General features: G+C 39.1%; 1 protein-coding gene across 1 annotated transcript in view; it reads left to right on the plus strand.

Annotated features, from left to right (window-relative positions):
* Positions 1-21,328, plus strand: part of ATOSA (atos homolog A) — a 46,693-nt gene extending 25,365 nt beyond the window's left edge. The window contains exons 2-12 of the mRNA XM_083712542.1: positions 2,917-3,101; positions 3,931-4,133; positions 4,871-4,996; positions 5,235-7,077; positions 8,218-8,328; positions 10,110-10,189; positions 11,913-12,021; positions 14,287-14,445; positions 18,024-18,092; positions 18,710-18,909; positions 20,321-21,328. Of these exons, the coding sequence (XP_083568668.1) occupies positions 2,917-3,101; positions 3,931-4,133; positions 4,871-4,996; positions 5,235-7,077; positions 8,218-8,328; positions 10,110-10,189; positions 11,913-12,021; positions 14,287-14,445; positions 18,024-18,092; positions 18,710-18,909; positions 20,321-20,474 (3,239 nt within the window). The 3' untranslated portion in view covers positions 20,475-21,328. The remainder of the gene's footprint in view (positions 1-2,916; positions 3,102-3,930; positions 4,134-4,870; positions 4,997-5,234; positions 7,078-8,217; positions 8,329-10,109; positions 10,190-11,912; positions 12,022-14,286; positions 14,446-18,023; positions 18,093-18,709; positions 18,910-20,320) is intronic.
* Positions 21,329-24,031: the final 2,703 nt, after the last annotated feature.

The following is a 24,031-nucleotide window of genomic DNA, read 5'->3' on the forward strand; positions in this document are numbered from 1 at the left end:
CATTCCTCTTCCCCGAAACTAAATTCTAGAACATCTCTTGAACAAAGTTTCAGCCTTCAGCTATAGGTTTCAGTAAACTTACCTCGGTTGTTGAGTAACTATTCAAATGCCTGAGTTTCTAAAACCTGAACTACTGTTTTGGGTTTCCTTCTTGTTGCTCAATGTTTTCTAAAGATGCAAGTCTTTAAAAAACATTTCCTTATATAAGTTAAATGGAAATAGGGTTGTTGGGGTTTTTTTTTTTTTGCTATTTATTCAGCTTGACCTTTGGTAATTCAGCTAAAGTGGGTGGTAGATGGGTTTGTTCTTTGCTGTAACTAAACCATTGTGAAACATAAACTTACATTTTAAACGTTGTAATCTTTAAAAATGCTTGGACACAGTACCACTGCAGCAGAATGCAAATGAGGCCTGCAGTTTTTCACAATGGGGAGTTCTGTGATAGAAGCATAAAACAAGGGAATTTGTTACATTATGCATCTGCTGGAATCAAGTAAGTGTAATTTATGAAGAGCACTGCCAGCTGCTGCTTTATCTACTGAGAGTTGGTGAATTTTAATTCTTTATACTAGTTTAGACTGGACTTGTGCTGTAACAATGCATATTCTGTGTGCTCCTTGTAAATCTTGCTTGGCACAAGAGGTGTCCATTATTCAAAGCTGCTTTTAAAAAATTCTTCTGTAATATAGGAGTGGAAGCTCTTCAAAACTTATCCAAAAATAATTTTTTTTAAGCTGATGTACTGATTCTTGCCCAGTGAATATTAATTCAGTCTAATGCTTTCGGCCCCCCCCCTAGACTTAACATGGAACATGGGATGGTGAAGAAATTAGTTTCTCATTAAAATGTAAATAAAATCTATCTAATTTTCACTACTCAAACCAACACACAAATCAAAACACTGGTGTCTTTTGAGATTTGAATTTATCTGAATTTTGCAAAGTAATTATTCAAAAAAACAATATGTACAATACTGTAATGCACATACAGGCAACCCCCCCCCCATTTCTTTTTGTTCAATATGTGCGTGATCGCACATTGTTCCAAACCTGGAAGTGACCTGAAAACATCACAAAAATATCACAAAAAGAGGTGGGACGGAATGGGTTGTTTGCAGGCTTTTTCAGTTGTGTTTCAATTATACATGATTACACTGACATTTTTGTATCCCGCCCTGGAATCTTTTGATGAAGAAAAAAGACAGATTGTAAACAAACTGATACAAATACAAATCTCCAGTCTGTGGAATTAATGCTTCTGTAAAACATAGTAGTATTTCTTGGGCCTAGGTTTTAAACAGTGTTACTTGTTGCACTTTGATAGTTCTTTAAATTTATAAAACTTTACTCAAAAACAGGGTGGATTTGATTTAAATCAAATCAATTAAAATCATGATTTAAATCGCTAGCCAGTAAGACTTGATTTAAATCACTGGTCAGTAAGACTTGATTTCAGCCATATTTTTTTTACAGAAAGATTCATTCTTGCTGGTATAATCTTAATATTTACAACCAGATGGTTTCATTTTTGGAATAATAAATTTTCAGAGTAGTTTTTACAGTTATATCAAACATCACTGATTTGGTTATACTATTAGAAATACATAGACAGATACCGGTAATTATGAAAATATTGTGAGGTTTAATAAGTTAACTGTTTCTATTTGGACAACTTTTCTGCAGTATTTTATTGGAAGAAGAAAAATAATCATTTCCTTACTAACAATTTAAACAATTTATTTAACTAAAGCAATAACATTATAGCATATGTATCCATGTTTGTTAACTGATGTGGTTAAACTTTAAAAAGCAACAACTTAGCACACATGAAAAACTTAAAACAAATCCTTATTTTCTGATGAATAGCCTTTGGACTATAATGTAACCTAAATAGAAAACTTTCTTTAGAAAGATTTTTCTTCCCAAAGCATTTTGTTTTAAAAATCCGATTTAAATTTTTAAAAAATCCAATTTAAATTTAAAAAATCCAATTTACCGTAAATAAAAAAACCTGATTTTTTTGATTTTAAAAAAATCATTTATTTTTATCCACTCTGCTCAAAAAGCAGAATTGAACAAGGAAAAAGTTATCATTGAAGGGTTTCATTAAGAAACGTGAGATTGGTTTCTAAAGCAAAACATTCCCTCATGAAATGGTAAGATGACTTAAAATCATAGTCACACATTCCATGCCTCTCAAATGTAAGAAGCAAAGGCAGTTTTCAGGAGAAGTTATAAAATTGTGCTTGTTTTTCAAACTTGCCATGTGTTACTAAAATAAATTTTGCTTTTCCTGGCTAGAAGGGGTTGGGTTTTTTGCCACTTTAATTTAATCCAGCAAAATATAGTAATTTTTTTGAGGGATCAGAAATACCAAGTTTCAGTAAAAGTTCTTCAGAGAAACCTTTTGAAGTTTATACTTCCTTGAAAGATTTTTAGGAACAAAAGATTTTAAAACATTCATAATAAAAATCATCGTAAACGAGTGGGGGATAAGCAGCAGACTATTTGCTGTGCTGAGTGCTCCTGTTCAGAGTCCCAAAAATGCTATTCCACACCCCGCCATGTTCCTTTTAATTTTTCATTTTTCATTTTTGACATTGGCCCTGTATACTTCCCTGTCAGTCCAGCGGAAAGGCTGCTTCTGTGTAGCCAATCAGCACTGGGATACAGAAAGCTGCTTGGCCTTTGTTGGAACTAGTGGCAAAATTTAGAAGGACATTTAGAATACAATTTCTGATTTTGTGATGTGCAAAAAGAGTGTTATGATGCAGTTTGTATACTATAATTTTAAAAAGAATTAAAAATATGATTGAATTTTGTCAAAGTAAAGTGTGTGTATGTAACAAAGAAATAGATTTTGAACTTTTGTGCATACTGGTATTCTTATATAAGTGGATGTTTTGGTTTCTCTTAGACACTCTGGACGAATACTTCGAATATGAAGCAGAGGAATTCCTCGTCAACTTAGCCTTGCTGATTACTGAAGGTAGAACACCAGAATATTCTGTGAAGGGTAGGACCGAAGGCTTCCACTGCCCTCCAGCGCAATCAAGTCAGCCCGTAACAACTAAACATGAATGCAGTGACAAATTGGCCCAGGTATAATGATCAATAGACTCTTCTGCTGTTTAAAGTAGTTCTTCCCATAAATTAAATTGCAAATGGTATATATTACTGTGTGTGTTGTATTTAACGCCTTAAAAAGACCACCTATATAGTACAATGACACTTTGCTTAAATCTTATCAGTATTTGTCATTCAATAAAATGCTAGAATCCCTAGTTTTCTTAAAGCACAATAGTCAAATATTGGTTGGTGTTCTGATAAGATTTATCTGTTTAAACCACTGGTGGGACTTATAGATGTTGCATGCTATGCAGAATCAGTGTATAGTAGCTCCCCCAACTTGCAGGAGAGAAATAGAGAATAGAACATTCTAATTTACATCTTTTGATTAGGGAATAAACTGTTCTAATGTCCTAACGTTCAAATAGTTAAGAGGCAGTAGAATATCAGAAACTGAAAGAGTACCAAAAATCAAATATACAGTGGAGATATACAATGGCCATGTTGTTGAGCAAATATGACTGTATTCCTAATGCTTTTGAGTTCAGCGCTTATCATTTATTGGATCTGAGCTAGGTTTAATCACTTTTGAGAAACTTAAGCAAGTCATTGAATTTAGAAAGCTATAGCGTTTGATTCTGGCCATGTTACCCTCTTGGGTACCGTTGGCCATAGAAACTTGCATGCTTTAATCAAGGATGAAGTGGAAACTGGATGAATTGGAAATAGCTCAAGAAGAGCTTTGCTAAGCTGTGTCACCTTTTCAAAAACACATTATAAACTTTGTATCTTACAGAAGTGTGTCTTGTACATAAGAAGCAGATTTAAATCCAATATACTGCTTTCTCATATTTTTTTCAAGTGTCGTCAAGCTAGGCGCACTAGGTCCGAGGTTACGTTGTTGTGGAAGAACAATATTCCGATCATGATAGAAGTTATGCTACTTCCAGACTGTTGTTATAGTGATGAAGGGTCTACTACAGAAGGAAATGACTTAAATGATCCTGCAATCAAGCAAGATGCATTGTTACTAGAAAGGTGGATTTTGGAGCCAGTTCCACGACAGTAAGTTTATATATGAGGGTTGGGGAAATACATAGCAGCAGTGGCATAGCGTGGGAGGTGCAGGGGGGGCCGGCCGCACCAGGCGCAACATCTGGGGGTTAGGGTTAGGGGGCGCAAATCCACGGGCTAGGGGGCGCAAATTACTTGCCTTGCCCCGGGTGCTGACAACCCACGCTACGCCACTGCATAGCAGTTGGCATAGAATCTTAAGTCTACAACAGGCTAGTGTGTATGTTTTCATTTATTTGGTTTGGGCATTGGTTACATTTTGTCAGATTGTTTCTATTGTACAAGGAAAATATTAAATTGAAGTTGATTTTTACTTTTCTGTAATTTTACATACTCATTGACTTTGCAAATAATGCATTCCAGCTTTGTGTGCTAATGGATTGTGAGTAATTAGAATAGATTTCAGTGAATTCACAAGGATCTCTATTCTTGATGACACTGAAAGGGTGTGCTTAATTTCTTAATGATATATTTTGTAGGTACAGTAGAAATTGGAAAGCAGGCTTGATTTTGCTACTGGCTTTTAATAATTCTGATTCCTTGTGCAGCTCTAGCAAGATGCAAAATAATCCCTTTATGAAGGGAATCATTGTAGCAAAAGTGTGTATGGGAGGGTATTTTTACTCTCTTTTTGGATAATCTAATCAAAGCCAAACTAATGCTTTGCTTTCTTTTCCATACAATGTTTTTAATAAACAGATGTTTGTTTATATTTTATGTATTTTTAGAAGTGGTGATCGATTTATTGAAGAGAAGACCCTCCTGTTGGCTGTCCGCTCTTTTGTGTTCTTTTCTCAGTTAAGTGCTTGGCTGAGTGTATCACATGGAGCAGTCCCTCGTAATATACTCTACAGGTAGGCCTTAATGAGACATTACCTCTCACTTAGCAGACATCTGGTGATTAGAGAGAAGCAATGATTTTTTCCAGTTGTGTTTCTCTGTATGACGTAGTTTGGGATAAAATTGAGGTTTTTTATTTAAAGAAAATAAATGTCTGCTGAGAGCTCAGGAACCCTCTCCCCACAACTATATTGGATTGTGTATAAAGAATTGGTTGGCATTTAAAATCCCATATGTTTTCTAATTTTTCAGAGTAAGTGCGGCACATGTGGATCTACAGTGGACATTTTCCCAGCCCCCAACTGAGCATTTTTTCCCTGTTCCCAACGTTTCTCACAACGTGGCCTTGAAAGTCAGTGTCCAGTCTTTGCCTAGACAATCTAACTATCCAGTCCTGACCTGCAGTATTCACACCAACCTTGGATTTTATGAAAAGGGGATAGAAGATCATAATGTACATCAGCACTGTGATTCCATCAAGGCAGAGCAATGCACTGTGCCCACCTCACAGCGTGCTTGTGGCAGAATAATGAGGACTGAAGGTTTGCTTGGTGTGAGAAAAGGCCCTGAGTTTAGTACAGCTGTTAAAAATATGAAACTTTACCCACCAACTGGGCCTGTGTCTGACTCTGGGGCATCGGAGTCTAAAGTTCAGTGCTACACGGCTTCTGTTGACAGCAAGAGGTTACCGCAGGAACCGTCAGAGAGAGCGTTAAAATCAATTTGTTTAGCTGACTCCCACGTACATAATGGCTACTCTTCCCGCCAGACATTAGGAGAGTCTATTCCTTTGATAGGCTGCTTACTCCAAGAGCGGCATGAAGTTATAGCAAGAATTGCCCAACATCTGATTCACTGTGATCCAGCAACGTCACCCACCATAGGGCGGCCATTCAACACAAATGATGCAGGTTTGGTTAACTCGAAAGTTGCGCGTTGTGCGTACGAAGAGGAGGGCTTGCAGAAGAAAGGAAGAGAATTGCTCTCTTCTTCTACTGCTAACTCAGAACTTCCTTCATCAGAAAATAGCAATGTTGGAAAACCTCGAATAATACCAGAAACACCATTGTCTGATGCCTATGTTCCATTGAACCAGTGCTCTCGCCAAACTGTAGAGGAAACTAACCCTCTGATAAGCTCCTTACTTCAAGAGCGGCAGGAGGTCATAGCAAGGATTGCCCAACACCTGATTCACTGTGATCCACCCGTGTCTCATGTTAGTCATCCAGTGTTTAATGTTCATGAAATTAGTTCAGTTAATCCAAAGACCTTTCACACTTCCTGTGAAGAGGACGGCCCACTGAAGAAAGGAAAGGGAATATTTTCAGATTCCTTCTCTAGTTCAAAATTGACTTTCTTGGAAGACAACCAAAAAACAAGAGGTAAAACACCAGCAACCCCTTTGAATTCATTTAGATATGATGTTGAAATGAAGTTATCTCCAAAATCCCAAGCAAGAAGAAAACTCCTGCTAGCAGAGTCTAATGAAGTAGTCCAAAACACATTTCAGCCGTCTCCTGTCAATAGAAATAAAAGTCCATTAACCTATACAAACCAATCATGTAGCAAAGAAGATTATAAATCTGAACTGGCAGATAAATTAGAATCTGTGATTTCTGGTTGTTCCCATAAATCTCAAGTAGTAAAGAAAGGTATTGCCAAGCAATGTTCTGATTTCAGTAGCACTAATGAAGTAGTTTGCACAGATAAACATAAGGACAAAACAATCACTAGCGAAAACAACACCCCAGACTGTTCAAATCCACCGTGGGATCAGTCCAAAATACCTGAAAATATAAAAGTGACTGTAACACAGGCACCGGATAGTTTGCACAGAAATGAACTTAAGCGCTTAAACAAAGACTCTAAACAACCAAATATTTGTGAACAAAGCTCCCAACTGACTAGTATTGAAAATTATTTACATAGAGATCATGAAAGTTTCAAATGCAAGAATAAACAAGACAAAGTGAAAAATGAACACGATGAGAATGAAGACCCAACAGACTATGAAGTGCAAAAACGTTCTCAGAAGAAGCTGGTTGAAGAAGGTTCAGTGGCTTTGTTTGAACAAAAGAAGAATGCAGAGATGCTGGTGGGTGTTAGCTAACTTGCATGTTTTTGTTTTTGCTTTTTTAAACGTATCCTACTACTCATACATTTAATTTCTATCATACTTGGCCCCACTATAAAGTGCTGAAGTTGACACTTTCAATGTTTTGTGGGTCAACTGAAATCCTTATAGTTGACAGTACTTCAGTCAAAAGCACATTCATGCTGTACCCTTGCATGTGATGTTGAAAGTCTGTAGATTCTTTATAATCTTTGCTAATAATGCACTTATGTACCAAAACTCAGATTGCCCACTGTGGCTTATTCTATCTAGAAGATTATCTATTTTTCCAAAACATTATGTTGCTATAAAACAGAAGCTGTTTTAATTCCCAAGGGAAAGCACCTTGATTCCATTGTATCCCTTAATTTTGATACGGCTACCCTAGCATCAATGCTCCATAATGCATGCTTGATTCTACAAATAAACAACGCCTGTTTGTGCAGTAGTGCAAGTAAAAAACAAGTCAGCATGCAGTATCTACTTTGATTGGAATGTAAGTGAGCTGCTCTGTGAACTGTAATTTGACAATTTAGCTGTTTGAACTGAGCTGTAATCTTAAAATGAGCTGCTGAAGGCACATCCGCAAAGGAGCTTTCTTAGGCTTTCAGTCTGGTTCTTTAGTTCTAAATCAGAAACATGGAGATAGGCTCTTCTTTAGCCCAAAGCAAGGAACTTGCTGTTGGAGAATCACTTAATGCAGGCATCCCCAACCTGCAGCCCTCCAGATGTTTTGGCCTACAACTCCCTTGATCCCTAGCTAACAGGACCAGTGGTCAGGGATGATGGGAATTGTAGTCCAAAACATTTGGAGGGCCAAAGGTTTGGGATGCCTGCCTTAATGGGATTTCTATTGGTGTTGTACTGTAGATGCTACCTGCATTGAAATGCCATTGCTCCCGACATACAACATTTGCCATATGTCTGTAGCCCTGACATATGGAGAACCAGCATGGAGTAAGTTGCACTTGTCACTCCCTTACGAATTTTGGAAGCTCAGTATACTTAGGATGAGACATTGTCCCTGAGAAATCACCTGTGCAAATATAATTTAAAATGTGCAAGAGAACTGAACTTGATAGGTTTCCTATTTATAACTGATTGTTTTTCCTCTGTGGACAGCGCACAGCACCACTCAAACATGTGTTGCATAGGAACAATTTTCACCATTTGGTTGGGACTTCTACGAAGGCTTTCCATCCTCGAACTGGATTGCCTCTACTTTCAAGTCCTGTAAGTTGCCGTTACATAGTTTTGTTATGTTTCATAATAATATTTTAAAAACACAGGAGGTGCTGTATTTTAGATACTTTGCCTGCAAATTATTTTTACTCCTTGTTAAGGCATTTACCTATTAAAATATTTATACGTAGAAACAAAGCAATAAATTAGAAAAAGCTAGCCTCAGTTGGTGGGTGGGAGATAACAATTATAGTCGTCTTTTTTATAGCTTCAGAGTGCAAATGAAAGCATTGTGAAATGACCAAAAAAGGATCAGAATTTAGACTGCATAATTTTAGCTCACATGGACTGCTGCTGCTGCTTCATAACCCACCTTTCTCCCTGGCAGGGACTCATGACAGCTTACAGATAAAAGAAGAACAGCTAAACACACAGGGGAGAAATTGTTAAAAACAATTATATATCTATATATTGTATATTTATAACCTATTAAAAACATATAGACAATCACGACACAGATAGCATGGCACCCACCCTATCATTTAAAACGGTCAGTTCCCAAAAGCCTGTTGGTGCAAGAAGGTCTTCACTTTCTGGTTAAAGGACATCAAGAAGGAAGCCTGTCTTAACTTCCCTAGGGAGAGGGTTCCAAAGTCTGGGAGGAGCGACTGAGAAGAAACTCATAGACCTAGTTCTGATCCATAGATAACACTACCAAAAAAAAGTATCTTCCTACAAAATGAATTGTCAATGCAATCAGCTTAGATAGCATTGATTGCCTGCTGGGAAAGGAGAAAACTTGAATGGGTCGTTTTCCTCCCATACAAATTACTGTCAGTGACAGTATCATGGTAACTTGTTGAACAAAATGCACACAACATTGGGTCATTGTGTGTATGTAATCCCAGACACTGGATGTAGGAGATATTCCCTTTTATTCTTTTTTTGCATGCTACTTTTTTGCTTAAACAGGATCTCCTCCAAAAAGATAAGCTTCACACAGATAATACTTCTTGTTCAGCATTATTAATAATACCTATACCATGAGGTCCCAGGGTGGGTTACAACAATTCAAAAGCAAAATATTAAAAAACAGTTACAATAGATCAAAGTCAAGAAAATTGGAGCTTTCTATTGCACATTTAGGGCTGTTGTTAGCTTAACTCTATATATAATTTTAGATTTAACTACATAATGTTAGATTTAGATTGCACTCTGATGTGGAAATACATTTGTGTTCGAATTTGCACGTACTGCTTACGTGCGTTGTTGGCAATTAATTTAAATTGAGAGAGCCTATCCGCATCACAGATGGCTATCTGCCATATCAAATGATTTAATTCAAAAAGCAAGCCAATAAATATTATTCAAACTACTGATTATATAGTAGTGATTCGTCACCCATACCCCTGTGGACCACTTGAATATTAATAAAGGTGTTGGAGGACCACTTAAATTATTTTTCTGTCTGCTGCAGCGATTGTAACACACTGTGCTATAAGGCAGTATTGTTTTTAATTGCATTTTCACAAACATGACGCAGAATGTTTTACAACCATTAACCTGAATGAAGTTCACAGACCACTGGTGGTCCACATTGGCACAATTTGGGAACCCCTGTTACAGAGTTCCTTTTCAGTTCTAATGCCTGGGACAAATGTACCAGCTGGCCAATGGTGGGAGGCTGGATACACTCTGCTTTCATTATATCCATTTGCTTCCATTATGCCCCTAAAACATTTTAAAATGTTTGATACTAAGATTTCAAACTCTGTTAAGGTCTTGTGGTCAAAACCTAAGTCTGTTTTTCTCCCCAATCTCTTTCCTTTGAGGTTCCTGAAAGAAAAACACGATCGGGATGCTTTGATTTAGATACATCATTATTACAATTGAAATGTTTGTCCTCCAAAAGGTTTGTCCTCCAAATGTTTGTCCTCCAAAAACCTTTTACAAAAAGGTTTATAATATTTGTGTGTTTTTACAATGTAATCTGTAACTGTGGGTGTGCATGAGAGAGTATTACGAAGAAAGCACAAATGTGCATCTTCAGCAAGATCTCCTCGGACTCAGCTAATAAAATGTATTATTATTATTATTATTAATTTTATGCATACAGTAACTAGCGCTGCAACCTTCTAGTTGATTTAAAATCTAGCTGGTTTAAAAACCAACTGAATAAAAAGGTAACCCTGATTAACTGAGCAAGACATGAAATTATTTTTAGAAAAAAACTTCTAAAAGGTACAGATGTATTTATTTCAACAATATAAAGGTAAAGGTACCCCTGCCCGTACGGGCCAGTCTTGACAGACTCTAGGGTTGTGCGCTCATCTCACTCTATAGGCCGGGAGCCAGCGCTGTCTGCAGACACTTCCGGGTCACGTGGCCAGCGTGACAAGCTGCATCTGGCGAGCCAGCGCAGCACACGGAATGCTGTTTACCTTCCCGCTGGTAAGCGGTCCCTATTTATCTACTTGCACCCGGGGGTGCTTTCGAACTGCTAGGTTGGCAGGCGCTGGGACCGAACGACGGGAGCGCACCCCGCCGCGGGGATTCGAACCGCCAACCATGCGATCGGCAAGTCCTAGGCGCTGAGGTTTTACCCACAGTGCCACCTGCGTCCCAGTTTCAACAATATATATACAACTTAATCACGATCACTTAGTGTATAGTCACTTAGTCACACGTATTTAATTTCTTGGCAAAAATGGTGCATTTCCCAGATTCAACAATAAGACCTGGGTACCTTGTCATTGTTTTAATTGGCAGGCTAAGACAAGTTTGTGCCTTACTTGTGTTGCTGAATGCACACAGGCCTTCTGTGGAATGCTGATGAATCCAAACATTTGGGAACTTCCCAGTGATTGCACAGAAAGATGCCTAGATGATATATGCTAGACTGTTGTGCAATGTCAAACTAGCAATTTTTCAAATCTGTGGAAGCAGAATCTATGAAAAGTGTGTGTCAAACTGACATTTTAAAGAGTAGCTTTAATTGGTGTTTACACATTCTGAAATGTACATTAGTTTAACTTCAAAGCATAACACAGTGGAGGGGGCTGATCTGTAGTCCTCTAGGTATTGTTGAAGTACAGTTTCCACCAGCCCCCAGCTAGCATAGCCAGTGGCAAGGAATGATGGGAGTTGTAGTCCAGCAATATCTGGAGAGCCACATGTTGGTCACTCCTGGCATACGTAGTTCAAACTTGGCAGCTTTAATGCAAAATGTCTGTGTGCATATACCGTATTTTTCCGTGTATCACACGACCCCATGTATAAGACGACCCCTATTTTGGGAGCCCTCAACAGTTGTTGAGCTGCTTTTGTATATTTTCCTTTGACGATCTGGCTGATGGAACTGGTGCCGTAATACACCACATACTGGCACTCACCAAATACTCTTCCTAATCCAGGAAAACCGGGTAAGCAGTCTCCTCTCCTACATTTCCCTGCTACCGTTGCAGCACCAGCCCTCGCTTCCTTAGCATATTAGCCCGTGTATAAGACGGCCCTCAATTTATCACAAAAAAAAAAATTTCAGAAAAAAGATTGTCTTATACATGGAAAAATACGGTAACCGTGGAGGATATAAGTAGTGACTCTTGGTTTATTTTTTAAAAAAACTTTTAAAATAGCCCACGAGGGTGTATAAGGAGAGAGAGTGATCCAGATGTTCACGAGAAACCATTTCTGAGTTCCAGTGCACCACCTGTAACAAGTCTTAGCCTCCTTGGAAACTTTGAGGTATGTACATGCTCCTAAAATACTCTACTTCTTGCAACTGATGTATTGATGCGCTACTACATGGGTAGGCAAACTAAGGCCCGAGGGCCGGAACCGGCCTAATCGCCTTCTAAATCCGGCCTGCGAGCGGTCCAGGAATCAGCATGTTATTTGTGGGGCCTGACTGGTATTTTTACATGAGTAGAATGTGTGGCTTTATTTAGAATGCACCTCTGAGTTATTTGTGGGGCATAGGAATTCGTTCATTTCCCCCCAAAAAATATAGTCCGGCCCCCCACAAGGTCTGAGGGACAGGTCTGCTGAAAAAGTTTGCTGACCCCTGCACTACTATGATATGCCCAGTGTGATTCTCAACTGACTTAGTGCCTGTTATTTTCATTTTCTGGTGCCAGGTGCAAATGGCTGTGTACAGACTTTTTAATTAAAGATAAATGGGGTAGGTTTTTTTTTGTTTTTTGCAGATTTTTTAAAAATATTAATAAATATAATATGAATAGATAAGTACAGAAATATTTGTCCAGACATCTCAAAAGTTGCATGCAATAAGCACGGGTGCTCCTGCTGACATGCATGCCAAAAACCGCGCCAGAAGAGGGGCAGGGCAGGGGCTCTGCATCTCAAACAGATGACTATATTTTATTTAGCCTAGCTGGAGTCATTATTTTATAGGAATTTTCTTTTAAATGTATACAAAGTGTAAATTTCAAAACATTTTTCCAGACCCAGGTCCATTTTGAGGCAGGCATATATTGCTAGGTATATCAGCATTCCACTTTGATTGATACCTGAGCTGGTTCTAGTTCTGTAATTATTTTATATATTTGTCTTAAGGTTCCTTTTGACTGGTCACTTTCTGAAATTAAAATTTCAAATCTTGTGCTTCCTCAACAGTACAAAATCTTCTTAATTGGTGGTGGTTGTTATTTACATTTGTATACCATTGTTCATCCGAAGATCCCAAGATAGTATTATGTGCTGCATCTACAGAATTGAATTCAGGGCTGCCTGCTGCTGCCCCATTTCATAGATTACTTGATGGTATAATTTGCCTAAAGTTTATTTCATCATTGATCCTAATTTGCTTTGTCTGTTTGCCTCCCACTCTGACATGTCTCCTAAAAGGTTTTTGGGGTTTTTTTGCATTCCTAGTAAACTGTGGTTTGAGATTATAGACCTGGACTATGTTTACTTTTGATCCCCACCCCATGATGTATATATCTTGTGTGAGAGGATTTGCATTAATAATTTTAAAACCCCTTTTTTGTATTAGGCTAAAGCATATATAAATAAACCAGATTTTCTGGTGACTTAAGCATAGAAGCATTATTATAGTATTTTATTTTGGGAAAGGCCATTTCTCTTCATATTTTCTGTTGGTAGAGAGTTTGTGATGTAACTCAAGATCTTTTATCTGCCCAAATAAATTTAAGTAGAAGTTCTTGCCATTTTTTGATTAGGTTCAGCTATAACATTATGGCTAAAAATAAAAACAAGACCCGGGGCATAATGCTAATTTTTTTATAGCTAAAATTCTGCCAAACCCTGTTAAATTTAGTATCTTTAAGCCAATTTGAACAATTCTTCTGGGTTTTACAGAATCAATACTATATTTTCTGCCAACCCACCAGAGCCAATGGTGGTGCAGGGGGGAAACCCCATTACACAGGCAGAAGTTCTTGGGCAGGGCTTATACTGAAAGGGCTGGTTAGATGAATCCGGCCCAATATGTGTAAATTAAAAAACCCACTGACTTAAGTCAATTTAAGCCAGGCATTTCAAATCTCTACTCCAGTCAGTGTGCTTCACATGGCAGCTTGGCGTTAACTAGGTTAGTGATAACATTTGCCACATTGGGACTACAGTGGTACCTCGGGTTAAGAACTTAATTCGTTCTGGAGGTCCATTCTTAACCTGAAACTGTTCTTAACCTGAGGTACCACTTTAGCTAATGGGGCCTCCCACTGCCGCCACACCGCTGGAGCACAATTTCTGTTCTCATCCTGAAGCAAAGTTCTTAACCCGAGGTACTATTTCTGGGTTAGGAGTCTGTAACCCGAAGCGTCTGTAACCCGAGTGGTGAAGTGTTTGGTTTGCATGCAGAAGACCCCAGGTTGAAATCCTTCATCCCTAGTTAAAAGAGTCCAATGACAGGTGATGTGAAAAAGTCTGTTGGTGTAGACCATACTGATAGCGGGCATCTTCCTGTCATCCATTTGTACACTTCATAGGTAGCTTTTTTCAACAGAGTTTTTTCCATTCTTCCAGGAGTCTGTACTGAACTATCGTTTGGATCCCCTGGGCATTGTAGATGGCTTCACAGCTGAAGTGGGAGCAAGTGGGGTCTTTTGTCCAACGCACATGACTCTTCCGGTTGAAGTTTCATTCTACAGCGTTTCTGATGACAATGCACCCTCTCCATATATGGTAAACATTTGAACGTTACAGTTAGCTATGGAAATACATTTATATGTCTGAATTAAATCCTGATACATTTGTAAAGATAGTTGGGTTGCCTTGGATCCAAAGCATACTTCTGTTGCATGCACAGAACCACAGCTTTGGTAGCAGTTCGTTGCCAAAGGTGTGTAGTCCCTGCTGTTCCCTGTGCACACTTTTACTTTTTGAACTTTTAATGGCAGACTACGCGTTCAGCTAAGCTGGGTTTTCCTGCAATAAACGCGAGACTGCAACCTAGTTCTTGCCTAGTAACCACTTCCGTTCATTCTTGTGTGGAATCTCAGCAGTTTAAATGCAAATGCATGATTACAGCTGTTGACACTCCCTATGTATCTCAGCATTTATACAGAAAATAAGAACCTGTTGTAACTCATTTTGGTTGATAGGGAATGATTATGGCAACAGAAACTATTGAATTATGCAGAAATGGCGAAGCTTACCAGAAGAAATCAGGACGAAAAAAGTTTTTAATATAGAGTGGAAATCATTTATTGAATATTTACAAAAATATTGTGAACAGATTAAGACATTAGCAGGATTAATGTAAAAACATGCAGTGATATGAAACAACTATTGATTATATGTGATAAATAATACATGAATTTGATTTGGAAATGCAGTAAAAATATTGTAAACATAAGAAGCTGCAGAAAGAGGGAAATGAGAGTCTAAATATGATAAATGTAATAATTTGATTTTTAAGAGCTTTTTTGCTTGTAAAATAAAAATTATAAATAATTTTTTAAAAGATAGGAAATGATTATAATTCTTTGATCAGCGCACAGGGATGAGTTCAGCCTCTAGGTGTTAGTATCCTTTTGTACTCATTTCTGACTCATGCCTCCACCCAGGAAAACCTGGTATGGCTAAACAGTATTTATTCAAGTTAACAAACAACATCTGCATTAACAAGGGACTGGCAACGTAGACAAAATGCAAAACTGTCTACTTCTTCAATGGGTCTAGATGTGCTAGTGGCCTTTCCCATGATTAATTCAAGAATGTAGTCAGTGAGGTGGCATGCTGTCGAAATTAAAAAAAATAAAATAGTCCAGTAGCACCGTATAGACCAACTAAGTTTGTTTTGGTATAAGTATAAGCTTCGTGTGCTTGCACATTTCTTCAGATACGTGTGCATGTACATGAAAGCTTATACCAGAACAAACTTAGTTGGTCTATACGGTGCTACTGGACAATTATTTATTTATTTATTTATTTAGACAGACAGACAGACTGCGTCAGACCAACACAGAATCTAGTGGCATGCTGTGTGTTTGTTCCACAAAGGTGCAAAAACTTTAGCACAGTTAACATGAACACAATGGCCAAGGTGTCAGTAGTTAATGACTGCAGCCAATCGTTGGTGGCAGTAAATTTATATTCCAATCAGATTGTGGCTGCAAAGAGCCTCCTGTAGTTCATTTTGGCCTTGCAGCGTCAGCCAATCAATCAGAGCCCAGTAGCTGGTTTGGCTTACAAACGTCACGTCCTAGAACTGATCTCATCCAGGTAGGATGAACTTGCTTGTTCATAATTTCAGCCAAAAGGAGTTGTAAAATATTTATTGTAAAGGTTAGCAAATCTCTCCTTCAGCAGAACTATAGCACCGAATTAGCTTTTGCTAATAATTCGCTATCGACCAATATGTAGTTTATTGTGCTACTTTTTACCCTAACAGGAATGTATATTCCCCAGGGATCTCACTTCTTGTGCGGCCATTTAGAATGTGTAAACTTAGCTGCCTCAAAAATTTGAAAAGGCAGGTGCCGGCATAGTTTGAATAATGGTCCTTAGATAGCCTTGGGGTCTGGTGGGCTTCTGGGCTAGATGTCTCGGGAAACCTGATTTTGCACCTGTATTTGGTTGCTAAACTGGAGTCATCTGGCCCTAGCCTTGCATTTACATCACCCACCAGCAGGAGCTTTTCCCCTGGATAATCCGAAATCAGCAACTTAACGAAGGTTTCTAATCTTTGCCACTTGCTATCGGTGTCAATATTTAAGCTAGTTGGAGGAATATAAACATTTATAAATAACACTTTAGATCTTCCCTATAAGTAAGGCCATTGCTAGTTGGTCTAGGGAGGGCAGCTCATTTAGACATTGGGAAATCAAGATGCACCTTGAATTAGCTTTTAAATCTTCACAAGGAAGAAAGTGACTCCTGGTCTTGGTCTCCTTCTTTCCTGACCAGATCTTTTACCCTGTACTTTGAGTGCCCCTTGTGCTCCGAGTGTAACAGCAGACTCTTACTTTTCTTATTTGTTGAAAGTGGCTAGGGAGGAGGCACAGGTGTCCCAAGCACCCATTTGTTGGTTAATATATCATTAAGGATATGTTGCAGCTTCACCCAACTTTCAAATGAGGCTCCTTTCTATTTTGGGTGCCTTACAGTAAGACTGCAATACCAACCTCCACCATTTGGTGGCTTCTGTTTTTCTTTACAACTTTACATAACTCCTTTGGAGTTTTGCACATTTTTGTTTTTGTGGGGAAAGTATCATATGTGAAGCAGTCCTTTATATAAGCTACCAATTAACATCTTGTTTTGATAAGTTATATTCACTTGTCTCCTGCGTGCCAGCCTAACTAAATAGGTACATATGTTCACAAAAAGAAAACACATATACAGTACCCAAAAGTATTTTGGTTCCCACTCCTGTGGCAGCCAAAACATCCAATATACATTACATGAACTGCTTTGGACTGAATTGAAAATACTATGTGGGCCCCATTATAGCCCAGTCACTTTAGTTAGGAAAGGAAGCTATTGTGGTTGTCCTGTCTTCCTGCCTGCAAATAAATGCACTGTGATTATTATTCTGTGGAATTGACACTGTTCTTTACTCCTCAAGTTAGGAGTATGCGAATACTGTTCACCTTTGATGATCAATTTAAATGCAGATGTTGAAATAATAAATTGTCCGTCCTGAAAAGATGCTTAAAGCGGAAACTACGTACCAGAGTGAGTGAGTGAGACTAGACTGTCCTCTACAAGCCACATTTTTGTGCACTCCTAGCTTAACTTTGGGATGCGGGTGGCACTGTGGTCTAAACCACTGCGCTGCTTGGACTTGTCAATCGGAAGGTCGGCGGTTTGAGGCCCCGCGACGGGGTGAGCTCCCATTGTTCGGTCCCAGCTCCTGCCAACCTAGCAGTTCAAAAGCATGTCAAAGTGCAAATAGATAAATAGGTGCTACTCCAGTGGGAATAGAAACAGTGTTTCCGTGTGCTACTCTGGCTTTGCCAGAAGCAGCTTAGTCATGTTGGTCACATGACCCGGAAAAACTGCGGAAGCGGACAAACGCCAGCTCCCTCGGCATGTAAAGCAACATGAATGCCACAACCTCAGAGTCGTTCGCAACTGGAGTTAACTGTCAGGGGTACCTTTATCTTTACCTTTAACTTAACTGGTGAGTTACCCATGTGAAAAAACTTTTTGAAATTTCTATTGCAGATAATTTTGAAAGTTAAACACTTTGATATACTGATGCTTACATTAAGATGCCTATTTGTAATTTTCCATTTCTTGTTTGATCCTTACAGGGTGTAATTGCTTTAGAGTCACTTGGTAAAAGGGGTTATCGGGTACCTCCTTCAGGAACGATACAAGTGGTATGTACTTTGTGACATAAGAGTTACATTAACAATTCTCTTTCCAACATACAGTGGTACCTCTAGTTATGAACTTAATGCGTTCCGGAGGTCTGTTCTTAACCTGAAACTGTTTTTAACTAGAGGCATGCTTTCGCTATTGGGGCCTTTTGCTGCTGCTGCGCCACCGGCACACAATTTCCATTCTCATCCTGGGGCAAAGTTCTCAACTCGAGATAACTCTTCCAGGTTAGCGGAGTTTGTAACCTGAAGCGTTTATAACCTGAGGTGTTTGTAACTCGAGGTACCACTGTACTGCTAATCACTTGGACCTCTTGGATATGAGCTGTTAGATAGCTCCTTTCTTTGTCCAAAGGCCACAGGCTAGAAGAGCAGAAAGTATTTGGAAAGATCATATTTGAGAAGATAGCCAGCAGTTACCTAGCAACTGCAGAGGTTGTCTCAGTCACTTTTGGATAATATGGAAGGTGATTGAGAAGCTTATTAGTTCTTAGTCTCCTCTTTCCAGAAGCAATAGCTGTGTATGAAAGTGCAGTTACTGAAGACACATGAATTTTCAAATGTTTGTTGGTTTGACAGAATAGTGGCATTCTGAAGCACCTGTTTGTCCTTTTCAGACCTTATTTAATCCCAACAAGACTGTGGTGAAGATGTTTGTGGTGATATATGACTTACGAGAGATGCCAGCCAATCATCAAACATTCCTACGGCAAAGAACCTTTTCTGTCCCTGTGAGACGAGAAACAAAGAGAAGCATTAATAAAGAAAATATTCGACATACTGAAGAACGACTACTACGCTACCTCATTCATCTGAGGTAAGGCTGCTGAGCAAAGGGCTGCATCCAAAGTTATCTTCTTGCTAATGCAAGGGCTGTTGCACTAGTGGACCGGGGGGGGGTTGGGAGTTGAATATTACGCAGCAGAGGAGTCCAGCACTGTAGCTGTGCTAGTGGAAACTTGCTGTGCAACAGATTGGGCAAAGTTAACAGCAACCTGCTTAGGCATCCTCTTTGCAACCACATCCTGCTGGTGCAAAGCATGTCACCAGCGGAAGAAATACCCTACTAAGTGATTTTGACTTAGTGCTATGTTGGATATATCCCAGTGTTCTTATGTGTTACTTAGTGCAGATAATTCTTTGAATCAAAACAACAGCTTGTTTTGTTTTTTTTAATTAGTGCTGAAAAATCTTTTGGAAAAAGGCACAGGAACCCTGTTAACTGTCCTTTTGCTTATGCAGATAAAAAGTCAAATGGGCACATGTATTGGTTTTTCATTCTTTGCTCCAACAATAGATTTGAAACAAGTGACTCAAGTTTTAGTTGCTGAAACCATACACATTCTCTCCCAAACAAATGAAGTCATACAACTCTAAACTGCTTTGTGGCAGCATCTGTTTAGAAGGCCCTAATTAAAGTTGTGTCAGCGCTTCCATTGTGAAAGCCCCTTAGCAAGAGGTTGTCAGCAGAAACATTTGCCTAGGGCTGAAACTTGCCATTCAGACTTTTAAAAAACAAAAGCAGTCCTTTAAAACCTAAGGGTCAGTTTGCTTTTTCATTTTTTCATGTCCATGTTTGTGTGTTTATCAAAACTCCTGTAAGTTTTGGCAGGTTGCTTTTGTACTTTGTGCCTATGTGACTGAAAACGTAACCTATAATTTTCTCTTGTGAGATGGATAACATTCTGCTGATACGCAAACCATAGCTGTCTGTCTAGAGACTAGCCAGCTTCTGTAAGATTTTTAAACAAGCTCATGCCCAGACTTAGCTTAGATCCTTTAACACTTTTTCTTGGCATGTTCCAAGAAGGTATTAATCTGAGAGATATGCTCAGTTTTGCAGTAAAGATTTATGATGTTTTCTCACTGGCTTTGAAAGAATGAGATACAGGCTATAAAAATATCAAACAAATAGGCTCATCACCCTAAATATATGCACTAATGTGTTCTGATTCAATAATGTGCCATAAACATAATTGAAAATTGCAGTCACTGTTTCATCTGTTCTTCCTACTTCAAATAAAATGTCTCAGTCTGATCCTTAGAGTACAAGCCTCAAGCAGTGGTTATATAAGGATAAATGGAAAAACACCTACTTCCTTTTGAACTAGATAAAAAGTAACAGCTTAGACTATTGAAGAAATTTCTTCTCCAAGCTTCGTTCTTCTGTGACATTTCTTACATGTGCTTTATTCAGCAATGACTAATACTGGCATCTGTTCTCCTAGGTTCCAGAGTTCTAAGTCTGGAAAGATCTACCTCTACAGAGATGTAAGACTCCTGTTCTCTCGAAAATCCATGGAAGTTGACAGTGGCGCTGCATACGAACTCAAATCTTACACTGAATCTCCAACAAACCCTCAGTTTTCTCCCCGGTGTTAGCAAGATGCAACAATGAAAAGTATTTGCTCAGTTACCAGATTACTATTGAATAAGATGAACAATTGGCATAAACTAAACTGTTTAAAAGTGAAGAAAGTGAGGTGGTGGTCAAATGAGAGTCAAAGCTCTTCTAGGCTCTTGGACCAGTTTTTAAAAACGCTTCTGGAATGAGCTTTGTGTATTCCAAGTAGACTGGAACATACTTAGTCCTAATCTTTTTATACCGGTTATAAACCACTTCATTGGACATGTTGCAATAGCAGATTCCCAAATTAGTTTAGTGTTTACACCTTATTTTATTTTTTGGTTATTTAATATTTAATGTTTCTTTTACTTAAGTGATGTTTGTCTTTACTGTTCTAATGTAGCACAAATCCTGTGTAAAATCATACTACGTATTTTTGACATTATTATTGAAATCTGAAATATATACAGAAGTCTTTACTTTGTGTGATGTGTTTTTAAGTGATACGTAAGCTGCTTAAAATAAGGATGGGATTTTGAACTTCCATTGCATTATCATACTATGCAAGCATGTAGGGCAGGATGGGTTGTGTATTCCTCCCCCCCCCCATATTGCTAATTCCCCACGCCCACCCCATGATAACACATGAAACCATACTTCAAAACTGTGGGACTACTCATTCAAATCATGGACCCAACCTATAATAGCACCCATTTCCCTCCTAAAAGACCCCTCATCAAAGCCTTTCACATTGTTCTAATCAGTATCAAAATTTTACATAACACTGCTGTCCCATACCTGACTTTCTCAGACTGTGTTTTTTTAAAAAAAAAGATGTACTGTGAAAACAAAGTAGTATTTATATCTTAAATATATGTGAAAACAACAACATTTGTATTGGTTTTATTTTGAGATGGTCTTTGTGCTCTTAATAGGGTTTTGTTTTTGTCCACTATAGGCCACTAGCTGAGTCTAGAACAGAGGTGGGGGACTGGAGGTAGCCAGCGGCAGTCCTATTTTTTCAGAAAAAGAGGGGCCGGAACCCACCTGAGAGGTACTGGAACTGACTTCCTGTGAGTTCTGGCTGGAAAAAAAGCCCTGGCCAGTGGGCTGTATCCAGACCTTTCCCAGCACCCATGGACAACTTTGATGGGTGGGATTGCCCACCCTTCAGTCACCTGACATCACCTGACTTCAGGTGAAGCCTTTTCCTTTGCCAGCATAAATCAGAAGAATGTAAGAATAGCCTGTTGGATCAGGCCAGTGGCACATCTAGTCCAGTTAGATGTCTGTGGGAAACCAGCAAGTAGACATCTGTTTGGCCACTGTGAGAATCAAACCATGGAGGAAAAGGAGGACAAAGGAATCCTTTCCCTGCAGGGCTTACAATAAATGCCACTGTGGGAACTCCATAGTGCAGTCAGTCTCTCTGAAGCTTGCTGTAAGTGCTGGTCAAACAATTGTTTCCTGGAAACCATGCAGAAGCACACTTTGATGCTCCCGATTGTTCCCTGGCAGGTAAGGTTTGCTGCAAGCACCAATCCATTGACCAGCACTTACAGCAAGCATTTTGAGGCTCCTCTTTGTTGGGTGTGGTTTTGGGAAAACAACATTGCAGGTCAAATATGAATCCCTGCTGGGCCTAACTTGGCCTGTAGTTCATAGGTTCCCCAAAGCTGCTCTAGAAAGTCATCCCTTTTATTGTACCTTGAAATAATTGAAACAATTCACTCACCAATCTCTAAGACCCTAGGATCTCCTTCCATCTTCCCCCACAAGAAACTCCAGCAAAGCAGTTTCTAATACTGGCAAATAAATGTTCAGACATTCCAACACAATAAAGGGCATTGTGGGATATTGCTTGTGTGCAACAGTTCCACTAAATTAAGATTCTGAGTATTTGGAGGGGGAGATGTTTTTGAAAAGGGAGTGAGAAATCACCATGAATTTTGTGGTTGGAGTTGTATGGATTGTGAGGATTCTCCAGAAAATACATATTCCAGAGTGTGGAGCTGGTTAAGGAAACTGCCAACAGATTATAAGCCAGTACCTCCAAAGAACTTGAGTCCTGTGGTGCTAGAACTGTGGCAGGAACAAAAACCAGAAATGTCATATGCAGAAAAAAACTGAATTCTTCAAGTGAATCATTCAACCCAAATACCTTCTACAGATTCAAGATGGCTTTGAAACCTTTCTGAGTTCAATAAACTGTTTGAAAAATAGCTTGCTGATAGGCATTTTAATGCCAATGATTTAACCATCAGTTAGTAGCAAAGGCTTTTTGTGTGTGTTTTATTAATGTCATTTAAATTTATTGGAAAGTGCTCCATTGGTCTCAACAAACAATTACACAAAGGTAAACTCAAGGTTGTTACACTTTTACCAACTGTAGCTCTGTACTTGTGAAAGTTGGTTTCTGCTCATGTAACAGAACTTCCCTTTCTTGTCCTTTGTGCCCCCAAATCTGACTCCTAAGAGTCTCCCAGCCCTCTGGAGCAGATTAGAGGAGTGGGGAAAGCTGCAGAATCTATTCTGCTAATAGTGTCTGTTCCATTGGCAGACAGACATTGTTGCATTTCACTCATAGCAATCTGTGTGCAGCCGCCTATGACCATAAACTGGTTGTTCCTTTTGGGGTTTTGCAATACATATAAAGAAATAACCAAGCTGGCATCATAAGCTACTGCATACAAACAGCTCACCATGTGGCAACTGCTCACTAAGCACATTACTTTAAATTTGCCTCCACATGAAAGCTGTAATAGTACCAACTGGCCTAAGAGTGTCTTTCATCTTTGTTAACTGCAGCTACCACACCCATAACTGAAATTAGGGCAATTTGAGGTTCTAGGTCAGGGGTGTGACTTCAGCAGTCCTGAAAATCAACACATCTCAATTTAGAACTGAAGCACTGCTTTGATACCAAAGGGTGTTACTCCTTTGGACAAGTTATTAAATTTCCCCACAGCCCTGTAAACACAACCACCAAGGGGCTCCCTTAGATGCTCATGTTACGCTAATTTTGAAGGGTTTTTGGTTTCCTCCTCCTAGACTACTTATGAGACTGGCCTGCTTCACACACCACATTGAACCAGTTAAACTATGGTTTAATATGGACAAGCAGATGTGCAATTGCAGGCGCTTCATTCCTTCCCTACTGCCAAGGGAAGAAACAAGCCATAATCTGGCTTGTCATTACATGGAAACTGGGCTTATGATTTGTTTCTCTTAGAACAAACCACAAGTGGAAGTGAATATATGTTTACTGAGTAACAAGCCATGCAGTGTTTTTTCTTCCTTCCCAGTATAGGAATAGCAATAGCGGGAGGAACGAAGTGCTGCAATTCCAGCATCCTGCACTAGCATGATTTATTTTTACTATGGCGGAGGTTTTGTCCTCTGAGCCCCACTTGAAATGGCGCAACTTCTTCTCAAAGGGTTCAGTGGTGTTGCAAGGCCAACTCCGCACCCACAAAGTGATTGCAAGCGTTCTTTTAGGCAGGGAGCGGGGAAGCAAACTCCTTGAGGCTGCTGCTGTTTTTCATCCTTTGCTGGCCAATGGATGGAGCCAAACTCGGCTGGCTCAGTCGGT

The sequence above is a fragment of the Podarcis gaigeae genome, assembly GCF_964106915.1.
Source record: "Podarcis gaigeae genome assembly, chromosome: 14".
Taxonomy (NCBI): domain Eukaryota; kingdom Metazoa; phylum Chordata; class Lepidosauria; order Squamata; family Lacertidae; genus Podarcis; species Podarcis gaigeae.